The 21,013-nt window shown below is 36.9% G+C and overlaps 1 protein-coding gene across 1 annotated transcript in view; it reads left to right on the forward strand.

Annotated features, from left to right (window-relative positions):
- The window catches only part of LOC127975414 (glutamate receptor ionotropic, NMDA 2D), a 77,594-nt gene that overhangs the window by 49,843 nt on the left and 6,738 nt on the right, over window positions 1-21,013 (forward strand). The window contains exons 7-14 of the mRNA XM_052579458.1: window positions 2,079-2,284; window positions 4,161-4,329; window positions 8,942-9,095; window positions 11,869-11,994; window positions 12,458-12,687; window positions 14,713-14,873; window positions 15,861-16,048; window positions 20,694-20,935. Of these exons, the coding sequence (XP_052435418.1) occupies window positions 2,079-2,284; window positions 4,161-4,329; window positions 8,942-9,095; window positions 11,869-11,994; window positions 12,458-12,687; window positions 14,713-14,873; window positions 15,861-16,048; window positions 20,694-20,935 (1,476 nt within the window). The remainder of the gene's footprint in view (window positions 1-2,078; window positions 2,285-4,160; window positions 4,330-8,941; window positions 9,096-11,868; window positions 11,995-12,457; window positions 12,688-14,712; window positions 14,874-15,860; window positions 16,049-20,693; window positions 20,936-21,013) is intronic.

Below are 21,013 nucleotides of genomic sequence, written 5' to 3' on the forward strand. Positions count from 1 at the left end.
AGCATACAGGAATGGAATGACGGGAGGGTAAGTAAATAATGACAGAATTGTTCATTTTTAGGTGAAATATGAAACTGAACTGATGCTTTGTATCACAGCTCTTCTTTTATTGCTGTCTCTTCTTATGATGAATTGCTTGTGTTATAGCATTTCTCGTTTGTGTTTTTACTTTGGATAAAATTCCATAATTAGTTTTACATCAACTTTTCTCTGACCTGTGATGCACTCTGAACTGCATTTTGTGTTTAAGAAGAATAAGATAATTTATTATTGTAATTCTTCTTTACTTTCTCCTTCTCATTTTCCTTTTTTTTCTTCTTCTTCTTCATTTCTGCCAATAGTAGCACTATTAAAATAAAAAGATTAAATATGAAATTAAATTAGTATTAATTAATATTAATTAGTGTTGTCAATCAATTAAAAAATAACCAGTTTATCACACTTTTTTTCTAAAATGAATCGCGATTAATCCCACATAACATCACATTTTTTTAAATATATTTTTATATTGCAATAATTTCACATTCAATCCTCAAATTAATGTATAAACAACATATTTTTTATATTTGGTGAAGTGTAAGGTGAGTATCACTGATACCAAAACTACTGATGTGTCTAGGGAATTGTTTTTCCTAATATTTACCCATTGACTATAGCCATTCAACATTACAGTAAAATTTGGAGAGCCATCAATTTTAACATTTAAGACTTTAAAAAACTTCTATTTAAGTAATCGTAAATCAATGTTTACATAAACCCATTATAATAAATATAATATTTACCTGTGCACTTCATCAAGTAAATGGCTGCTATGACTTTAAGAGCTGCCGCTGCCAAAATGTGATGCAGATTTGACACGCATGCTTGTAATTTTATTCACGATTTAATATGAAATGATACAGGCTACAGCATGCACCTTTTTTGTGCATGCAATTAAAGATCACCTGCTACAAGTACAGTATAACAGCCGACAGGACAGAAAAAAATACATACAGTAGACACCAGACAACATCTCATCTGACTGCTGAAGCTTATTGGACGGCTGGTGCTGAGGTGAAAACTCATGTAGATGGTTGTAAAGACGTTAAATAAATACAATTCTTGACAAGAAAAAAAAGAGACAGAAGCAGCAGTTATGAGTGGGGTGACCAACCCTAGCTTCTCCACTATGTTAATGGCATTCAATATTTTTAACGCCTAAAAAATTAATCGCCTGCGTTAGCGTGCTAATTTTGACAACACTGATATTAAAACATGTAGATTATAAGTTGTATAAAAACTTATGTATATTAATATTATGATTATTAAGTTTATATAAAAAGTATAATATACATGTCATTAATCATATTTGTATTACTATTAATAATAATAATAATAATAATGATAATAATAATAATAATAATACATGGAAACAATACTTACAATAATACTTTTAAATAAAAGCATGCTTTTTGTTTTGGTATATTTTCTGTGAAGTACTCTGATTCCTACAGTTCTACGGGTCTTTATCTTCTGTATATGGATTATGAGCTCAGTTGTACTGTCATAGCCTATCTTGACACATTTTACCCCTCTGCTGTTTTTTCTCAGGCTCGTAACCTTTTCCTCTGTGGCCCGTCACTTAGCTAAAAATCTGTCTTTTTTTTTCTGTAAAGAAAAATCCACTCCTTCCCCAATGAATAAAAAGGGCACAGGACTGTTTTTAGAGAGCCCTCAGCTATAAGCTCACAGAGGAACATAGAGGAGATAGTCTTTCATTTTTCACTATCCTTCCTCACTTTACAGGCTTAACCTGAGAAAAGAAAGCCATTCCTGTCTGTAATCCAGCCTCAATGACTCTATTAGAATAAACCGTTTTAAAAAGCTAAAACGGCTAAAAAAGACCTTTGACTTCCATGTTTTATTGATTTATGAATTGGATTCCTAATGAGAAGTAGTCATATTTAAACAGCTTTTGTCACGGTCATTATAAGCACAGCCTATTAAATTGATATATCCGTTTATTAGCCTCATTTCTGCAACTGCAAAGACACAGATGACCTCTGACCCTCGACCATGTACTGTATGTGTGGTCTTAGGTAGGATGGTGGGAGAATGGGGTGTTACGTCTGAGGTACCCTGCTTGGTCTCGATATGGTCCATTCCTGCAGCCGCCCGATGATGCTCAGCACCTGAGGGTTGTGACCCTGGAGGAGCGGCCCTTCGTTATCGTGGAGCTTGCAGACCCTGCCTCTGGAACCTGCATTAGAGACTCTGTGCCATGCAGACGGCCTCTCAATGCCAGGTTAGTACTGATCTGACCACCTCGTCTGCCTTTTAACATGGCTTTTCTTTATGGGGGAAAAGGAACATTGTTGTAAAATTGTTCCAGTGGATCCCAAGAAACCAAAGTTAAATTAGAAAGTTGTATGTTTCAGGTTAGGAACTAGATTTTCTTCCCTTCACTGGTCAATGACCTTTCAGCGAGACAGGCTTTGCAGTGTCATTCCACATTTTGCCAAATCTTTTGTCTAGTGTTGTCAAAAGTATCAGCCGCGATACCATTCGGTACTGAAAAAAAAAAAAAAAAACATCCATTTCCAACTAAGATTTGAGCACTGTTGAGCAGATTATTAAACAGCACTGATTGGTCATTGTTTTCACATGCTCAATGTCTGTGATTGGCTTCAATGCAAATCGCTTCATGCTCTTCACCAAGCGCAAACACAGAAACACACAATACTGTTTAAAATCCACGTCTATCAGCGGATCAGTCTATGTGCAGATATATTAGGGATTCGCTGATGGTAACGGACCCATTTTTGTATTTATTTCAGTAATGAATGGTCTTGCAGTCGGCACTTTTAACAACACTACTTCTGTCAGAGATCAAATACAGGTGTTAGAGGAGAAATGCAGTTATGCATCTATTGCAGCCAAATTTGTATTAGTAATGCAGTCCCTCAGATGCCAACACTACAATCTTTATATTCACTACTTTAGCTTGATAATTGTTTGGTCAAAAGAATAGTTTTAATGTCATAAATATTTTACGTTTGGTGCCGAATTTCAATCATTTCAATTAAATCTTTAGTGTTTTGCAAGCATTTTTTTTTTTATTATTATTTATTTTATTTTTTATTACTGGCAGCATTTATTACAAGACGTTTATTTCAATTGATTTTATTTTATCACAACTTAAATACTATAATTATTAAACCAACATTTTGACCATCAACCCTTTTTAGATATTCAAATATATTATGACATCACTTTATTTTGATATTGTTTTCTACAGAGTGTTTTGCAAGCATTGCTTAAATTTGATTTGTTAATTGAAAAGCAATATTTGGCATACCAATGAAGTACTTACAGCAGAAATCGTAATTTGAGGTTGCAAGCATGTCCTGTTTTTTCTTCCTCCAAAGAGTTCAGTTCGGAAGCTTTGATCAGCTTCCTCCGGTCATTTGTCACATTCTTTCAATTTAATCTTTATCTCTGTGTATCTTTTTTCCTCCCCAGCATATCACTATGAAGTTCCAGAGGCTATACTCACCTGCCTTCGCTTTGCAATCGATCACTCGTTTCCTCTCTCTTTTTTCTCGCTTCCCCTCTCATTTTGGCTTTGCCTTGTGGCGATCTCTGTTCATACTTAGCCATCATGTTGCTTGTCAATCTGCTTGAGCTCTAGCCTGTACACGTTTCTCTGCAGATACTGCTTCGCTGCTTCCACACCAGAAATATGGATGCCTGTGTTTCATCTAATTATATCATTTTTAGCTATATCTCAGAAAATGTACCAAGATAGTATACTTCTGAAAAACCATTCCCATTCTTGTGTATTTGTTTATTTCACATTCCCTCTGTAACTCTCAGTCCTTTTGGTAACACTATTTCTCTTGTTTTCTGTCTTCAGGTGTATACTGTGTGTGTGTGTGTGTGTGTATAACACTCATATTTTAAAATAAATATAGTAAAATATTATTACAAATTAAAACAAAATTCTGTTTCAATTATTATATTATATTATATTATATTATATTATATTATATTATATTATATTATATTATATTATATTATATTATATTATATTATATTATATATTTTTGATTGTTATTATATGATTGATTTTATAGACACATGCAATGACGCATAACTAAGCACTTTCTCTTTGATTACAGTACAATTCAGGAAGGGGTGGCACCCATGAAACAGTGCTGCAAGGGATTCTGCATCGACATCCTTAAGCGACTGGCCAAAATTGTCGGCTTCACCTATGACCTCTACTTGGTGACCAATGGGAAACATGGCAAAAAGATTGATGGAGTTTGGAACGGGATGGTGGGAGAGGTGAGGGAAGCTTTTTGTTTCTTTCCCCTACTTTAAACCGGCCGAGCTTGTTGTATTCCCATCAGTGCCTCTCCTTATTCACTGGGCTGATGAGGTCAGCAATATCACTGAGAAGACTTCACTTACATATGTAAATTCAGGCATTAGGTGGAGAGAGGACTACAGATTAAAGGCAAGGCTGCTATTCCCTTTAGTATCAGTAGTCATGATGATCAAACACTGTGATTATGGGATAGTTAAGGTCATGGTGCAGTGTTTTTGAAGAAGTTGCAGGAAGGAATTAATGTGAGCTTATAACATATGTCCATGTTCTGTTGAAGGAAGTGGATGTGTGACACTCTGTGGTCACCAGAGTGTCTTACCCAGGGGTTTCAACACTAAGGCAGGGGTTTGCAAACCTTTTCATTCTAAGGACCTTCAGAAATGTTGCTTTGCTTGAGAGGGTCCCCATCCCTAAAATGTAAAAGCAGCTATACTGTATTTTCAGGCATAAAGACTCATTTGCATAAAGACTCAAAATAGATTAAAATATTAAAATATCTGAAAAAATATTTATAAGCAATAATTAAATTTATTTTAATTATATTTAAAAGGAAAGTAACAAAATATTAATTTCTATATCTTTTTTTTCTACCAGTACAATTAGATTTTCAAATAGCATAAATATTGCTCTAGAGCAACTTTAGACTCCATACTGCCATAAAACCATCAGTGAGCAAGGTAAAGGTCACAAAAGGCAGGAAATATTTCCAAGAAAGTTACAAGAAGAAATATTTGTTTACCACGAACCTATACACAGGTTTTCTTTTCATTTGTAACTATTAAAAATTATAGCTATATAATATTATAAAAAAACAGACGGTAAATTTGTGAAATATTATTACAATTTAAAATAACATTTCTAGTTTAAAATGTGATTTTTGTCTGTGATGATGAAGCTGCATTTTTTATTTATTTATTTATTTTTATTAAATTATTTTGTTTAATGATCTTAATGAAAGTTAAGGGTTTGCTGAAGATATCAAAGGTTTTTTTTTAAACTGGGGGTCCTTGAGGGTCTGAGTGCAGGAGGTTGAACACCCCTGCTCTTTGTAAAGAGTTTGACCGTATAATTCCAGTACAGTGCGTGATGTAACAGAGGAGTCACTTGTTGCCCTGTTTGATGACTAAATTCCCACCAGTATCAGCAAGCCTCCAGGAATACTGAAACACTCTGAAACCTTTTAACACAGCGCCAAGGGAATCGGCTAATGGGTCACACGCACATACAAAGAGGTATCCAAGACAGAGGCCTGAAACCAGCCAAAAACGAGTTGTGAATGGCAGACAGGAGGGTTGTTGTTTTGAGAGCGAGACCCTGCTGTGGCGCTCACATCCTGGAGTGATGCCTGTTCGAGACAGTTGCTAGGGAATGGAGACAGCTCTTTTCAACGTCTCATTTCCATTCTTCTGCTCTTATTATTTCTCACGGTATCCTATGCATTTTTTACCCTTCTCACTGCTCCTCGGTTTTCAGCATATCGCTTTTTCTGTGACCACGTCGTTTTCTTTTTCTCAGTCTTTTCCTTTCCCTCTCTCTCTCTCGCTCGCTTTTGGTCTCTTCACTGCATATTTTGATGCTCAGCCAATCAGCTGTCAGCACGGCCCCTGTAGGCGCAGTGCTTAGGGTTATTTTCTCAGGCTGCAAGTGTGTGTGTGCGTGAACAGCTTTGATCTTCTATCTACGACAGGTCCACATTTCCCCTGTGCGGCATGCCGGCCTGCAGCAGGACTGGGGCTGCGGCGCGCTCACGAGGAAACAACTTCATCGATGTTCTTTCCACAGTCTCTGCAGACCAAGAAACGTGCAGGCTCACTAGCAACAAGGATGCACTAGCTCTCGCTGCACACTGGAAATTATACTACCTAAACAATCCCTTCTCCCCCACACACACACAGGCAGGTGCGTGTCTTTTTGGAATCAATGCAGCGTTCAAGCTGTCAGAGGAGATTTGGGAAAGCTTGTAACCTGCATGACTTTAGGCAGTGACTCAACTCTGCACCGTCACCATAAATCCCGTTCCTCTGCATCACAAGCTTTTCACACCATTCAGGAATATAAAACAGAATGCAAAGTGAGAAAAGAGCTGCACTGGAAAGTAAAGATGTTAATGTTGTCCCTCCTTTTTGGTATTCCTAGGCATGCTTTCTCTCTGTATGGGGTTTACTGTCTCGAGATGGATAACCTGCCTCCTGTAGTGTCTATGTTTGCAGGCTTCTTACTACACTATCTGCCCGGCCAAATTATGGATACTGGAATGCAGCCAGTACGTGGATTGAATATTAATTAGAGATAGAGGTTCTCTGAATTTGCAGATAGGCCACCTGTTACTCACCACATATGGCTCCTGTGTTCAGGCAAAATGCTGAGGACTCACCTCCATATCACCAGTTCTTTGACTGTCTAGGTTTGGTTCACAGTGAATGCTTTGATCAGTAAAGTGTAGAGGAAATTCTGTTAGGGCCGTAGTCTAGCGATTGAGCCTTGGTGCTCATGCGGGCAACACGAGTTTGATTCATCTTTGTGTCAATTCCCAAGCTTGTTCCACTCTTTTCTCCCCAACGTTTCATAGCCTCTTTCCAGTGGCATTGCTGGTGCTTCTCCACATCAAGTAAAAAAAGTGCACCTTTATTTTCTAGGGGGCCTGGGGGTAGAGTTCAAAGAACCAAAGTGTTTCAGTTCTGGCCATTTTTGTTTTAGCAGCAGTTTTACATTTTTTGTAACACTATTATGTGGCATAAATGTAACTACAGGTTGCAGATGATCACTAGTTCAGTTTATTATTTGCATAATTCTAACCTGCAAATATTTGTACCCTATCTATGACCCAGAAAATGAAAACTAAATAAATTCTGTAGTTTACTTTTTAAATACTGGCGATCAATCATCCTACATTTATTCACAGCATGTTGAGTGACCTTTGGCTTGCTAAACTTAAGATAGGCCTCATGATTCTATTTTTTGTTCGGTCACATAAAAAGTTCTTTATTTTTATAATTTGTTTAAAAACATGTTATTCCACAAATCTATAAATGGCCATGCTGTATATACTGTGATGAAAAAAATATACACTAGCCTTCAAAAGTTTATGTTTTCTCTAATCATGTAGGCTACATTTATTTGATCAAAAATGCAGTATAGCAAAACATTGGAAAATATTATTTATCTTTTTATAAATACAATTTAAAAAACAGTTTTGTCTTCAGTGTCACATGATCCGTCAGATATCATTGCTGATATATGTTGAAATATGCTGATTTGGTTCTCGAAACATTTATTATGTTCAAGAAACACAATTATCTGACAAGTGAATAAATGTATTAACAACGGAATTTATTTGATATATATATATATATATATATATATATATATATATATATATATATATATATATATTTTTTTTTTTTTTTTAATAGTGTAAAATTAATTTGTGTTCCCTTTTGATAAATTGAATGCATCCTTGCTTAATAAAATTTATAATTCTTTTAAAAGAAAATAAATTACTGACCCAAACTTTTGAATGGCAGTGTAAAGTACAGAACAGTACATATAAAAAAACTGTTTGCAGCTTGAAGTAGCATGACTGCTGTTAAATAACTAAATTATATATAATAAACTAATACAAAACCAGTCTTAACTGTTCGCCTGCAGGAATGTACATTCTATTTATCTAAAAAATAAAAAATAAATAAAAAATCTGATAAAAAAAAGACCACACCAGCACTAAGGTGTTGAAATTTCACAGCACTTTATATTAAAGTCTGCATGAAATCAAAATTGACTTTATTTACTATACTAGCTTACATTGCTAGTCTTGAAGTGAACAATTGATCCGTGCAAGTGCATCTGTTTGTTTTGCTAATCTTTAATCAAAATCTGAACATTTACTTCCGCTCTTGAATAGCATTCCTTCTCTGAGGACGTCAGTTTGACAGCTTGAGCAGAATATTCTTAAAACACACCTCTCCAACCATTAGGTTGCTATCATTATCTTGATCCATAATGCATTTTTCATGTCAGAGCTGTGGCACTGAGGGTAGTTGTTCCAGACAAATGCATTCCTGTTGCGCTCATTGGGACCTGGGTTCGAGTCATGTCCCAGTGCCCCTCTCTCTTCCTGTACTTCTTTGTTGCTTCTTCCCTATCCTATTAAATATAGTGATTGCAATAGCTACTCATTCAGAAATTTGCATATTTTAGCTCAGTAGCTAGCTACCTTTCAGTCTCTCATTTCTGTGCAAATTACAGTGGCCACATGATCTCAGGGCAAACCTAAGGTTCCCTAGAAGATCTAAATTAAGGAAATGTACACCTCGACTAGCCTGTGATGTTTTGGATGTGATCAAATCCTTTGAGTAGTCTATCATGTTTCTTAGGTCGGTATACGGTAATTGTATCCCTTGTCAAACAAGGATTAATCAGTAAAAGTTTACTGGGGCAAAGCAGAATTTTACTAGGTCTAATGCTCCTGTAAAATGAGTCCCTATAAATCCTGTAAATAAAACCTTCCTGCTACTAATAAAAGTGGCAAAAGGGCAAAAATACAATCTTCCACTTCCTCCTGTTCACTAGGTTGTGTACAAGCGGGCAGACATGGCGATCGGCTCTCTCACTATCAACGAGGAGAGGTCAGAGGTTGTGGACTTCTCTGTGCCCTTCGTGGAAACGGGCATCAGCGTCATGGTCTCTCGCAGTAACGGAACCGTCTCTCCCTCTGCTTTCCTTGGTGAGTTTGAGTCTCGTGCGGGCCATAATGCTTCATCATATTTGACTTTAATCAGTCTCTGCTGCATGTGATTATGATGTATGACTTTCCAGGTACTGGTGCGTATCATTTCAGAGCTCATCAATCAGACTTACAGTTCTCTTTCAAAACAAACTATTTATCACACTTCAGTGAGAAGCACTAAATCAACATTTTTCAGACAAACTCAGTGCTGTACATTTATTTTATTTTAATTTATAATTTATTTTACATTTTATTTTACTTCAGAGCATGGCACTAGCTGCATCAAATTCATGACTTCAATTCCTGGAGACTGCATGAACGGATAAAAATACTGTACATTGAAGTTAGGGCAGTGCAATTAATCGAAATACATTTTTTATTTTGATTTCGGCTTCCAACTATTATGAAAATGCAATAATCGAGATAAAATGATTAATGTGCCCCATTCCATCCTTTTCCAGTCAGTGTGGCACTCCTCCTTAAAAGCCCAAACTTAACATGCAAAACAGTAAATGGGAAGTGCTTGATTTATGAATGTTTATTAGATTTGTGTAATGTTTCTAAAAGTGTGAAAAAGAACTTGTGATGATCTCTGCATGCTCTCTGACACGAAGCAGACATGTAAAGTAAACTTTTAGCTTAAACTGCATGCCTAAACAGTCAAATACACTAAAAGACATAGCTTGGTGATTATTCATATAAACACTCGTCAGTTATGTCTTAAGTGAACGTAAACAGTTGAGAATGAAAATACAGTATGTGTGTAACAGTATACTGGATCCGTACAGCTCTTAAAGCAACAGCGGGTAATATTCCTTGTGTCATATCAAACAACAAAAGACCGAGAAAACCACTCTCTGCTGTTGACTGAAGGACTTTTGTGACTTTAATAAGAAACAGAGCACGTGTAATTCTTACATCGAAGATTATGCTGTTTAATTTTACATTTGATTATTTAATTGCTGTAGTATGCTGTTTGCTGAATACTTTAGACTTGCTTAAAAATAACAAAGCACTGTTTGTTTCATTTTTAAAATTTTTTCTATTGTTTTTGACCTTTGCTTTTTGTTTTTATTGTATTACTGAAAGTTTAATTATTTTCATTAATTTTTGAGGACTTTTATCACTAATATAACGTTTTGTTCATGACCCACTAATAATCGTGTTAAAGGTGCCATGGAATGCAAAAATCAATTTTATAAGGTGTTTGAGCACAGTTGTGTGGCCACAGTGTGTGAAAACAACCAGAATATAATGGTAAATCCACTCACTCATTGTTTTATAATTCTCAAAAAATTATAAACAGTCTCTCCAGACAAGCAGTTCCAGACTATGACGACATAGTCAGTGAAAGTCCCACCCATTTGTGAGGCTCTCTGCCCTGTTAGCATATACACAGCTACAGTCCACCATTCTCTAGCTGTAGCTGCTGAAGATATAATGTCAGCACCAAAAAACCATTAAAAGTGTCTATGTTGGGATGCACCAACAAACATTGGAGTCTTCATAGACTGCTGAGGACACGTTGGTTATCTTGCATTTTCGAAAGGAAATGTCCCGGAAAAAATGGAAAAGTTTGTGCTAACATTTTACACTGGACTGCCTCACAAACGAGGATCAGTTCAGAGCTGGAGTTGTGCAAAGATTGCTTCTGAAAGAGGGATCAATGCCAACGCCTCGAGCGCAAATGTCCAGACTCCGGACAAAGTAAGAATCACGCATCATATTTTGTTTTCCAAAAAAGCTTCTTGGCTCTCTGTAAGGCTAATGTTGCTAAAGCTACCATTGTCTCTGCCTGTTCACTAATGCTGCCTTCACATGCTACCAGAATGATGGTGAATAGGAATGTGGTAGTTAAAATTTGCGTTTGGAAGCAATGTGTGAGGTCAATACTTGCGAGGTGAGCATGATTTCACCAAGCAAAACATGTTCCTGGATCAACATCCTTGATGATCCTAGAACAACATTCCAATCAACCAATCAGAATTGAGATATAACTTTTCAAGAAATATCTGTTTTAGGCTTAAATCAGGGTTAGGTGTTTCTACACTCTTGTTAATTAGCCATCATTTTCCATTGATTTTAGGAATACATTATGGGTAGGGTTAGGTTTAGGGGCAGGGATTTTTGCCATAACTGAGCAGCCCCTAATTGAAGCTACATTTAAGTCGCTTTGAATAGTCGCTAGTAAAAGTCTTTTGAAGTGTCTGCCAAATGTCAAGTTTTGTTTTGTTTTACTTTAAAATGCAGTTAAAATTGCTTTTTAATACAGGTGTAAGCCAGTTGTAAATGTGTTTTGTTTTATTTTGTTTTGAGCATAGCACTAGCAAAGTCAAGGTGATGGGACCAATTTCCCAAAAAATATATATTGCACTTTTAACATTTTATTTTATTTTATTTTAAAGTTGTTTTTAATACAGGTGTCTTCCACATGTAAATGTGTTTTTTGTTTTGATTTGTTTTGGTTTTTTGTTTTGCATGTCACTAGCAAGAATCATGAGTTCAGTTCCCAGAAAATGCATGAACAAATAAAAATGTATTGTTTCGGCAAATATAATGGCATTTTAAATTAATAGTTAAGTTAAAAAGTTAATTTAATTTAACATAATTTAGTCATTTCCAAAGGTCACATCCAGTTCTTATGGTTGCTAAACCCCGGGTATTAATTTCGGCTCTGTTGTGTACAAACCAAGTAAATAACAAAAAAACAGTAATACTAATGGTTCTGATTTCTCTCTGTCCTCTCCTCTTTCTCTGTGCCCTCTCTCAGAGCCGTACAGCCCTGCTGTGTGGGTGATGATGTTTGTAATGTGCCTGACTGTGGTGGCAGTGACGGTTTTCATCTTTGAGTTTTTCAGTCCAGTGGGGTACAACCGTAGCCTTCAGAGTGGCAAGAGTGAGTCCAATTTGCTCTTAGTCCTGCATTTAACCTTTTGATAAGGTCAAACTTTGGTAGTTTCAAGTGTTATTTGAATGGACATAAATGTGCAGAGTTGCTTGTGACTGAGTTTATTCAGGAATCCTAATGGCTGAGTTCACCTCTGTTCTTTATCGGCCTGGACATGGGTTTGATATTTGTGGTGCAGGCAGTTTCGCAGACACTCATGTATAATAAAGGACTGCAGATTTGTGCTCTGTATACCTCTCCTTCCTCTGCTCTCTTCTCTATCCTCTGGCGCCGGCACCCCTTTCTCACCTCATCATCTGCATAGGGGAAGTTTAGAAAGCCTTTTTTATCAGTTTATCAGTTTTGATATCTTTTAGTTTGTTTGGAGCTGATAAATAATTAAAGTGCCTTTAAGATTCAAGTCAGTGCTAAAAGTCTTTCTTTCTCTGTTTCACTTGCTCTTCTCTGTCAGAGGCCAGAGGTTCTAAGTTCACAATAGGGAAGTCAATCTGGCTTCTTTGGGCTCTGGTCTTTAATAACTCCGTTCCAGTGGAGAACCCCAAAGGAACCACTAGCAAGATCATGGTTCTTGTCTGGGCTTTCTTTGCTGTCATCTTCCTGGCCAGCTACACTGCCAACCTGGCTGCCTTCATGATCCAAGAGGAATACATTGACACGGTGTCTGGCCTCAGTGATAAAAAGGTAAGGGAATAGGGGTTTCAGGGCTTCTGTAGATGCAGAGAAAACTTGTGTTTATCAGTACGTGTAGATGGGCAAACGGTATTAAGTTTTCATAATTTGAATTCATCATAGGTAAGTCACAATGGCAATGCATTAGAGCTTATCCGAGGATAGTGTAAGAAGGATTTGACAGATTACATGCACCTGCAAAGCTTCTGAGAATGGAGAAAACAAAATTAAAACTATATGCTTAACTAAAACGAACAGCCTATATTGGCCTACACAAAATGTATTTAACTTAAATCATTGACAGATTAACAAAAGAAAATAAACATTTTCTTATTTTAGATTTATTTTGATGTGATCCAAAGTTCACGGAAAGGAAAATGGGACAGCAGAAAATAGTTTTCTTTTGTTTTGCAAAAGCTTTACAGTTTTATTTATTTTACAGTTTTATTTATTTAGCAAATCTTGACAGTCTTGAATGATGTTTTGCTTCTGTCTGGATTACCAGCCAGCGTTGGTATGACCAGATCATGCCAGCGCCTCACGCGGACACAGACACAATGTATTTTCCGATATTGCAGCATGTTCATTATTAAAAATTAAATACAGTTAAAGAAACATAAAACGTTGCACTGCTCCATTGTACAATCTGTTGCAGTCAGTGTGACCACCACCTTCCTGTGCTGATATAGCTGATGTGAAGGATGATGTCGATTCGAGTGAAGTACGAAGCCTATTACATAATAAATAGTATTTAACATACAGATACGTTGGGAATATGGAAAATTTGGATTGGTACCAGTCAAGGGTAGGCATCAGTTTCACCTTAAATTAATTTGCTTTTGGATTGACTTGGAATTGTTGTGGAGAGTAGGAAACAAATAACTGTGTTTATCATAGATAGCCTATTATATGGTTAACCATACAGTATATGTGGTGTTTATAATGTTTGTAAACATTTTGCTTTACTGGCATTTTAGCACCTTATTTGTGAATTACTATTTGTGAAATATTTGTGAAGCCTATGTGACTTAGGGTTTTTTTCCCCCTCTCAAATCAAAATTTTCTTTCTGTTTTTCCTTTTTCTTTTTTTTCTTTTTTGAGTTGACAACTCTGCACAGTATTATTATTATTATTATTAGGCTATTACTGTTATTACTATTATAGGCAAAGAAAAAGTAAAAAAAAAAAAAAAAAATATCTTTAATAACCAGTATTTTTTTTCTAGGCAAACCGGTTTCAGAACGATAATAATTCAGAGGAATGCAGGAACAGAAACATTAAAATCGATTCTGCTCTGAGTGAACCAATTAAATTAAATTTTTATTTTTTTCAAGACCAAATTGGCTACTAAGTGGATGAACAGCATGAAGTAGCGTTTTCTCACTATTTGTCTTTTGAAGTACTGGATGCTATTATGTTGCATTTCATATGTAATTAAGTATGTATCTGTGAGATCAGTAATTTGGCATTCTAGCATGAAAATGTTCCTTTGCCTTTTGCGCCCAGTGTCAACCTTGAAGAATCTGGAAGGATATTTGGAGGAAAAAAAAAAATCACTGTTTTGCTGTCATGCCAAATGAATGTACTTATGTACACCAAATGAAATGTATTTGTGTTTCCATTGTGTTTGTTTCATTTTCAGAAAAGAAGCTACATCAAATCTGGATACTTAGAGCCATTTAACTTTTGTTGGTTCTTTTTTTCTAAGTGCCTCGTGTTCATTTTGTAATCCCTTTTTAAATGGAAATAGTTTCCCCCATCTGCTTCACTATTGTTCTCTTTTGTTAAAAGCAGAATGAACACAATGTGCATGTCAGCACTGCTGCTTTGTATATTGTTCTGTGTTTATGATGTATTATACTTGGTTTTGACAGCTGCAGTAGCTCTAGACTCTTTCTAACATGCATTCACCGTCACATGTCATTCATGTTGAAGCTTACAGTATTTTTCATCTGACTCTATTGTTAGTCCTCTAATTACTTTGAAAAAACAAATGCAACATCAATTTCAATCACAAACTGTGTTCCCCTCTCTTAGTTTCAGCACCCCACGGAGCAGTACCCCCCTCTGAAATTTGGAACGGTCCCTAACGGAAGCACAGAGAAAAACATCCGCAGTAACTATCCAGACATGCACCAGTATATGATCAAATACAACCAGAAAAGTGTGGAGGATGCCATCTCTCACCTCAAGTCTGGGTCTGTGTTGGCTTTCTTACTCTCACTGCCTTCCTATATCCTTTCTCATGCAGTTTTGAATTGCGTTTTGTTTTGTATTATGCTTTTTAGTTTTAATGGTGCACAGATCATACTTTTTTGTAATTTAGAAAATTATCACATAGTTTTTCAGCATTTAAAATCAATAACTTCCTTGACTTTTTTCAGCTAAGCAATAATATGAAAAATAGTGACATTTTTAAATAATTATGTTTAGATTTGATTTGCATTGCTTGTAAAGCACATTTATAGTTCAAGGGAACAAGTGATAGTGTTTGGTAAGGTCTTTTTTCACGACTAAAGCTATATAATATATGTTGTAGTATATAATACTTCAAGAGTCAAGACAAATGCAATGTTTATCTTACATTGAATTTATTTTGGCCCATTTTTCTCAAAAATCTATAACAACAAAATGTCAGATTTTCATAAAATTTAAATTGTTCTGAAAAAACTGACCATCTGGAAAAAGTTTTATATCTTGAAAAAAAAAAGGTAATTAAGTTGCTGCTTGCATCTCAGTTTAGCATTCATTCCTTTGCTGGCTCATTTTCAGTTAACGGAAACACTTGTGTTTATTTAGTTTCTGTCTCTGTAATAGTTTTCATATCAACAATAATAACCTTGTTTCCAACACGTTATCTAACATCTCTCGCTCTTTACACCTCCCAGCCCCATGTTGCATATATAACAGGAGTTCCTTTACGATGTGTTTGCACTTTTTCCCCTTCTCCCACACTTCTTCTTTTCAACCCTGTACACCTCACACACTCATCCTCTATTTATCATGAGTTGTTAACCCACACCATAGTTTTCCAGAGCCTGTCATTTCCTTTCCATTTTTAGCAAAAGTGATAATATAATGCTGGCACACGACAGATTTCCTCTCTGCTCTCTTTCTGTCTGTCACCCTACTCCATCTCACGCTCTGTCTCCCCTGAATCCTATTCTTCCTTTCTGTGTTTGCAGTAAACTGGATGCCTTAATCTATGATGCGGCTGTATTAAACTACATGGCCCGTAAAGATGAAGGCTGTAAAGTAATGACCATCGGCTCAGGGAAAGTATTCGCCACCACTGGTTATGGCATCGCCCTGATCAAGAACTCCCGCTGGAAACGGCCATTGGACCTGGCCTTACTGCAGCTGGTGGGCGACGGTGAGAGTCTGAAGGTTATGCAGTATCAAAGTGCTAAAATTAGGGGAATGTATATTAGTGCATTTATGCTGTTGGGCTGGAGAAGATAAAAGCCTTTGGGAGATTAAAGTCTATTTTATGCATATTTAACAAGACTTCATTCATTAGTCTGTACTGCTAGCTTCAAGCCATCTTCCCAGCCATCTTGGTGTAATCAAGTTTCCTTCACATGACGCAATATGTATCTTTGTTGTCTAGCAGGTGATATTTTTCTTTGTGCTAGCAGGCTGCTTACTGATTTAAAGGAGATGATAGCAACCTACTGATGCATAAAAGAGATGGGCATGTATCAGTTTCAGTCTTGGGAATGACAGAAGTGGTGTGCGGGAGAGAGAAATGGAGAAAGAAAGACTGTGTTGTGTTCCAAAACCCATTGAGCTGCCTAAGAGGCAGGGTTTTAAAGCATCAAGCTGTGTCAACTGCACTGTGTTTTTTAGAGAAATCCAATTATTTGAATAGGGATCTACTTGATCAGGAATTTCCTGTGAGATTGAAAAATGTACCCATGCAGATTTCCCAGCTGGTTCAAGTTGTTCAAGGCAACATCACATGTACATTTATAAGAATGAACACTTTAGAATGCACTGCAACAAGCTTGGTGAAAAAAGAAATTCAAAATGACGCACAAGGCAGGAGAAATGTTGAATATAAATCCCCTTATTCATCTTTAATTGCAAAAAAGTGTCAATAAAACTACATAAAGGGATAGTTCACCCCAAAATAAAAATTCCCTCATGTCGTTCCAAAACCATAAGACTTTCGTCTTTGGAACACAATTTTTTTTTTATGAAAACCAAGAACTTTCGGACAATGCATATACAGCAATGCAACTGAAAGAGCTAGTAAGGGCATGTTAAAATAGTGCATGCGACATCAGTGGTTCAACCCTAATTTTCTGAAGCTACGAGAATACTTTTTGTGTGCAAAAAAATAAAAAAATAAAATAAAGACTTTATTCAACAATTTCTTCTCTTCCGTGTCAGTATTCAACGCGTGTTCACAAGAATAGACTTATTTTTGTTGAGGGCATTATTTTTGCTTTGCTTGCACACAAAAAGTATTCTCGTAGCTTCATAACATTACAGTTCAACCACACATGTCACATGGACTATTTTAACAATGTCCTTACTACCTTTTTGTTCCTTGAACTTGTCAGTTACGTTGCTATCAATGCAAGATCAGAAAGCTCTCAGTTTTCATCAAAAATATCTTAATTTGTGTTTTGAATGATGGTCTTACAGGTTTGGGGTGACATGATCGAAGATGAGTAATTAATGTAATAACTTTCATTTTGGGGTGAATATATCCCTTTAACTATCATTTTAAAATGCATTTAAAATATAAATGTATGTATTTTTAAAATGCATTTTAAATGCATTTTAGCATTATGTGCTGTGTATCGTTATTCTTATTAGTGCATCAAATCATTATCTTAGCAACATGCTAAACGATTGTGAGTTGTTTATCCTGTGCTGTTTCAATAGTGTACACAAAGCATTCTAGAGTATGACAGTTGGGATGTTGTGTTTGAAGGCAGTTGCCTGTGTAGGCAACAGCTCACTAGGTTTTGGAACCGAGCTATTGTGTGCCATGAGTAAGATGTGTGTATTGAGTCACTGTCCATTCTCACACTCCTTAGAGGATTAGCTGTTACGGATTTGCGATGTCAGCGTGGAACGCATCTGATTCATATGCGCTTGTCCAAGTACTAATTCTTTAATTGTCATTTATACACCCTCCTCCTTGCCTTCTCCCAACACACACATACACAAACACAAATACATATACACACTAGCTATCTAACAGTGTTTTGTTTCAACTGGATGGTTTATTTGATTGCTGTTTAAATCCTCTTTGGCTGTTGGTGTGTCAGAGAGAGAGAGACTGAAAGAATGTGTGTGTACGCCAGGTTTCCACAGTGAGATCATCACACTGGTGCCAGGTTCCATTAGCTAACACCACTGTTTAACAGCTGAGATGCTTTACATGTGAAAAGAACGTGACTTTTTTATTTTATTATTCATCTGGTTGTTGTATGTTGAGGCGTGGGTGATTTATCTGATGTTATTTTCTGAATCCTGTCCTTGTTTTACCTTTAAAGTGTTAAAAAGCAGTTTTGGGGGGATAATGAGCTACTATTATCAAAATATTTTAGTGTCGTATAACAGATTTCTGCTATTATAGACCATTTCAATGCATTGATGTCATTGACCCTGCTGGTCATGAAACTATTTTAAAATGTCAACTGGAGGTCATTCAGTTGTAACTAAGGTTAACAGCTATCGTAGCATGTCATTATCAAAAAGTGGACCTTTTTGTATTCACAGAAAATATGAAAAACAAAAATGTTAAACCAGAAATGTGATAGGACCATTGGACTAGATTATTTATAATTTACATGCCTCAAAATGGTCTATAATTGGCAGCACAACATGTAATCACTCTCTTTTTTCAGGTTGTTTCATTGGACAATCATGAAAGACATTGTGAGTGTTTTTGTTTGAGTGGGCAATAGATTGCAAATATAGTAGTCATTGTACAACCAACAACTACAGTGTTACTTTTATGTTTCCATAGAGCCACAGGAAACCACTTGTCCATCTACAGCCTTTTCATGTCTTTTAAACACTGCAGGTAACCTTATTGGTCAGTGCCATGCAAAATAATTTGTTACCTGCTTAAAGCCTCTGTTATTTTATCTCAGCGCCAGCAGCTTTCTTTGCACTGGTCATCTCGAATAGAAGTCCTTTCGCCTACTAACAATTCAGAGGACTTATTACAGTGGTCAGAGATGTTGTGGCACTTCCAATCTGTTTATAAAAGTGTTGACCTTTAATGCTGATCCAATTGCAGTGTTTGCTTTAGCGTGATAGTGGTTTGGGTCAGGGCAGGATCAGAGGGGGCTGTGCAGGGAACGTTGTTGGAGGTCACACAGATGGCACACACTGGCTGTCTGCCTGAGCTTAAAGACCTTGCTAAAGCATTAACTGTTCAAATGTGCCCACTTAACCATGCCAGCCCTGAGCTCCGTTGCCAAACAGAAGCTGCTATGGCAAGAGCAAAGGTGTGAAAATATGTGTACGTGTGTTAGAATTTTTACTATATGTGTGGGTGTGTATTTGTAAAGTGTGTGAATGGTGTCTGTGTGTTAGCATATACTGTAGCTCTGTGTATATGTATGTTTCCAGCATGACACACCTGCTGCGTTTGGCTGTGGTCAGGGAAGTGGTTTGCCAGAGCCACTGGCAGGAGTCAGAAGGAGGTGAATGGACAGTGTCAACAGAGTGAGGCAGTGCTCGGATCCGAGCCGGGCTTGTTCTGTTATCTGTTCAAGTCCCATGTGGAATTCAGCCTGCGTTTCTTCGTCCTGCTTGACTGCATTTTCTTTTGTGAAATGCTTTATGTGATGTGTCTGCGGCATCTCATCTACATTGTGATTAATGCCGGCAGGTTGTGCTTGCTGGATAGTTTGTTTTGATAGCATAAAAGACAGACGCCATATTTCAACCTTTGTGAGAACAACGGAACTGTCATTTCTAGTGTGATGGGTGATGATGTGCTTTTATAATGTTACACAGCACTGTTTTGAGATGGCCCAAGCAGAGATAACGTGGTGCTGTTGTCCAGTCCTCATCAAAGCGGTAAATGCTGCAGTACATGCCTCTATCTAGTAAGTTTTGGGGTAATTCACAAGCCCGTCTTTCTGTAGATAGAAGGTGAGATTCTGATTTTCTCTCGAGTTTGCTGCAGGCCTGACCATCTTCCGGCACAATTAAATGATTATGATCTGACCCTTTCACCGTTCTGTCTCCTTGTCTGTCCTCTTGTTTTTCCCGCCGTCTGCCTGTCACTCTGTTGCTCCTTCTATCTTATTTAATATTCCCTTTTCTGTTTCATCTTTCACATCCTCATGCACACACTGAGACCAACATAAACAATGAACATATACTGTTGTTTCCCCCTGTTGCCATCTGTCTTCATCCCACTTTTTGTTAACTTCCCCCTCTCTGAATAGAATAGGTGCTTCTGCTATTTGTCATAATGACAAAGTCACTCTCTTCTTCTTTTCCACCAGCCTTTTACTTATTTCTCCACATTCTCTCATTTCCCATGATACAATGCAGCATTAAAAAGACAAAGAACTTTGTTCTTCTTCCTTTCTTGTCTTCTAATTTCCCCTCTGAGGAAAAGACGATATGGGTAGACCATTACACAGGACCTAGCCTTTGCTAGCCTATAGGCCTCTTGCTCTCTTCCTCTTCCTTTCACTCTCTCAGTATTAACAGTCTGCTCTTTTTGATTGGCTTCTAAACAGACCTTCACAGTAATGTTTCTTTTACCCACTGGGACCTGACATCTGATCTGAAATGTTTTCAATATCATACTCTAAAGATCTCAGAATAGCACCTGACATACTATAGGTTTACACATGTTTAGTTTTAGCATCTGTTTCCTGCTACAACAGGCATGTGGTAGAGGCAAGTCACTACCATACTGCATTCATACATGTTTTATTGAAGCATCTGTGCCAAGTAGTTGTATCACATATTAACAGAGAAAGCGAGTAATGCTGATGCTTTGTCTTTTCTCTTCCCTTTCCACTCAGATGAGATTGAGATGCTAGAGCGTCTCTGGCTCTCAGGGATCTGTCATAATGATAAAATTGAGGTGATGAGCTCCAAACTAGACATAGACAATATGGCTGGTGTCTTCTACATGCTATTGGTGGCCATGGGCCTAAGTCTGCTGGTCTTCGCCTGGGAACACCTGGTTTACTGGAGGCTACGGCACTGCATGAGCAAAATGGGCCAGTCTGGCAAACTGGACTTCCTACTCGCCTTCAGCAGGGTGAGAAAGAGTGTGACGTGAGAGAGTGACTGATTATTAGTCTCTAGAAATTTATTTGGGAGTGTTTGTTTAAATTGA

This window comes from Carassius gibelio, chromosome B16, assembly GCF_023724105.1.
Source record: "Carassius gibelio isolate Cgi1373 ecotype wild population from Czech Republic chromosome B16, carGib1.2-hapl.c, whole genome shotgun sequence".
In the NCBI taxonomy this organism is placed as follows: Eukaryota; Metazoa; Chordata; class Actinopteri; order Cypriniformes; family Cyprinidae; genus Carassius; species Carassius gibelio.